The 2856-nt window shown below is 32.5% G+C and overlaps 1 protein-coding gene across 1 annotated transcript; it reads left to right on the plus strand.

Moving 5' to 3' along the window:
- On the plus strand, nt 285–1742 carry LOC109329165. The gene has a single exon (XM_019562838.1). The coding sequence runs from the start codon at nt 610–612 to the stop codon at nt 1540–1542; it is 933 nt and encodes a 310-aa protein (XP_019418383.1). The 5' UTR covers nt 285–609; the 3' UTR covers nt 1543–1742.

Here is a 2856-nt window from a genome sequence, read left to right on the forward strand (position 1 = left end):
CAGAAATCTAAGAATTAATTTGCAAAAAAACTACTAATTGGTATACAAAAACCAATTTACGAAAATGAGATAATTGTGTGCAACAGTTTTTTTCATGCTCTTTTATTTTTGTCATCTGGTTATTGAAATTTGACCATGTCCAACGTTTTAAATCTAGAAAGCAATGTTTGGTAATATCCAAAGTGTGATACAATTGTAATTATGGCTGCACCAAATACATTTTTCTACAACAGTCTACAATATTAATAAATGCAACACAATTGCAACTTCTACCAGAATTCTTAAACACTGTGCCACATGCATTACTACAAGAGGCAATCTTTTTAACAGGAACAGCTCAACTGCATGCTGATTAGGAAACATATCAAATAAGCAAAAAAACACTTTTTTCTACCTTTCAATTTCCTTATCTGGTGTCTACTACTATTACTACCCTTACCCAAGTGATCCAAGCTAACTAAAATCTTTTCTTCTTTGAGACCCACATTTCATAGATGAAAATAGTGTAGGATTCACTATTTAGCCACTAAGAAATTCAAGGCTTTCCTTTTCATATTGCAGCTCAAAAATACCAGAAAAGGGGGATTTCAGCTTGGCTTATTTTGTGTCATGGGTTCTGTTTTTCCTCTGATTTTGATGATATTTTCCTTAGTGTCATTGACATTCCATGAATCTAATTCTCAAAGCACAAAATCAGTTCATGTTCTAGACCTCATCATAAGAGATTACACATTCAAGTCATTGGACAAAACCTTCAAGACAGGGACACCACAATCAGTGAAGTTACCTGCGAATTTATCCGGCATCAAAGTTGATACTGTAAGGTTTAGATGTGGAAGTTTGAGAAGATATGGTGCTAACTTAAAGGAATTTCATCTTGGTATTGGTGTAAGTGTTCATCCATGTATTGAGAGGGTCATGTTGATAAGACAAAATATGGTGCAAAATTTGGCTTCTATATATTATACTAACTATGATCTAAATGGGTATCAATTAGTATCTCCAATTGTTGGAATCCTAGCTTATAATGCTGATGAAGATGCAAACTCTAGCAACCCTTTTCAACTTGGAATTATAGCAGGTGAAAATCCAATAACAATTGATTTCACCAATACAAGTTTCAACAAAGAAAAAGGTAACAACCCTTTATGTGCAAGTTTTGAAGGAAATGGTAGAATAACATTTACTAAATCAAGCACATCATCACCACTTAGTTGTGTTGCAAAGAAGCATGGACATTTTGGTTTGGTTATAGAGTCTCTCACTCCCTCAGAAGATGATTTCAGAAAGCCCTTAAGCAAGTGGAAAGTTGCAGTGTGGAGTACTATTGGTGCTGCTATAGGTGCTTCTCTTATAGGTTTGCTTCTTGTGGCAATGGTTGTGAGGGTGAAGAAGAGAACAAGAATGGTGGAGTTAGAGAGAAGGGCTTATGAAGAAGAAGCTCTTCAGGTATCAATGGTTGGGCATGTGAGAGCTCCTACAGCTTCTGGTACTAGAACAATATCTGCAATTGAGCATGAGTATATACATCATTCTCATTGAAAAGTTTATTAACTTTGCTAGTGATTCAATTTTGTAACATTAAGGTGATATTCAATCAAATTTTTCATAGGCCAACAAAACTAAGTTTGTTTTATTAGAACAATCTACATAGGTGTTCATTCAGTCTTGGAAATAGAGGACTTTCATTCCAGCATTATGCTGATTCACAATTCTTCTGATTACCCTAGTCAAAATTCTAGGATTTACAATCTTTTCTCCGATTATACTCATTCACAATATTTTAAATTGTAATTGTTGTTTAGATTATGATTATATTGTTTTATCACATATGAAGAAAAAATGTGGCCACAATAGTAGTCACAATATTGTTGTGGTGACTCTCAAGCCAACAATATTATTGTTGCAATTGCAGAGTATAAATTTTAAAATATTGCTCATTCTATTATTATCATAGAGAATTGGATGCTATATTTTTTTTTTGTATAATTAATAATATTTTCTTCTTACCTTATAATTAAGGAACTAATTACGTTCGAAGTATGTGGTTACCCCTCTCAATAAGTATTGCTCAGTTGAATGAAACTTTTGACCTAATACGATATATATATGGATCCAATAGAACTTTACACTATTATACGGTTCGTGAGGAGAATGCTATAGGGATATAAATGTGTAGTTATTGAATCTATCCTAAATGTTGAAAAGCCTTTGATCAACCTCTAGTCCCACAATTTTTCTGTCTCCCTGTCTCGGACTAATCAAACATTACAAAATAATATTAAAATATTAATTTCTTTTTTTATAATTTTTTTTTTAAAGAAATGAAGCTCTATGATTGGCTTGATATACCAAGTGGGACATAAATGAGACATGTGATCCCCATCCTTAATCAACATGTATTAAATCCACAAGTGTCATAAGTCATAGTTTTTAAAAAGAATTACAGCTTTTTGTTACTTTACTTTGTCAGCAGCAATCATACACCATAGTTGCTTGTGAAGCACATGAACCATACATGAAGTACTTATGATGTTGTTCAAAAGAAGCTAATCTATAAAGCCTCCTATACAGGCTAGAAGAACATCATGATTTCTTATGAAGAAAGTTTCCTGTACACTTTGACCAATACTATTGTGATTCACTGCTTGTGAGCAAATTTTAAAATTTTATTATTATTTTTAATTTCAAGTTACCCACTCTCAATTAGTTCAAAGCAAATAGGTTAGTCTAGTGGTTTAAGACCCCACTAAATCCCCAGAAAAATTAAAAGATTAAAGATTTGGAGTTCCTATGAGTTATACTTGTTAGGAGAGACAATCACATACTTAAAAAAATATTTTCTAAAAGATGAAG

The sequence above is a fragment of the Lupinus angustifolius genome, chromosome LG16 (genome assembly GCF_001865875.1).
Source record: "Lupinus angustifolius cultivar Tanjil chromosome LG16, LupAngTanjil_v1.0, whole genome shotgun sequence".
Taxonomy (NCBI): Eukaryota; Viridiplantae; Streptophyta; class Magnoliopsida; order Fabales; family Fabaceae; genus Lupinus; species Lupinus angustifolius.

Bases quoted from the DNA above. Each gene is read 5' to 3' on its own strand.
- LOC109329165 (XM_019562838.1), top strand. From the start codon at position 610: ATGGGTTCTGTTTTTCCTCTGATTTTGATGATATTTTCCTTAGTGTCA.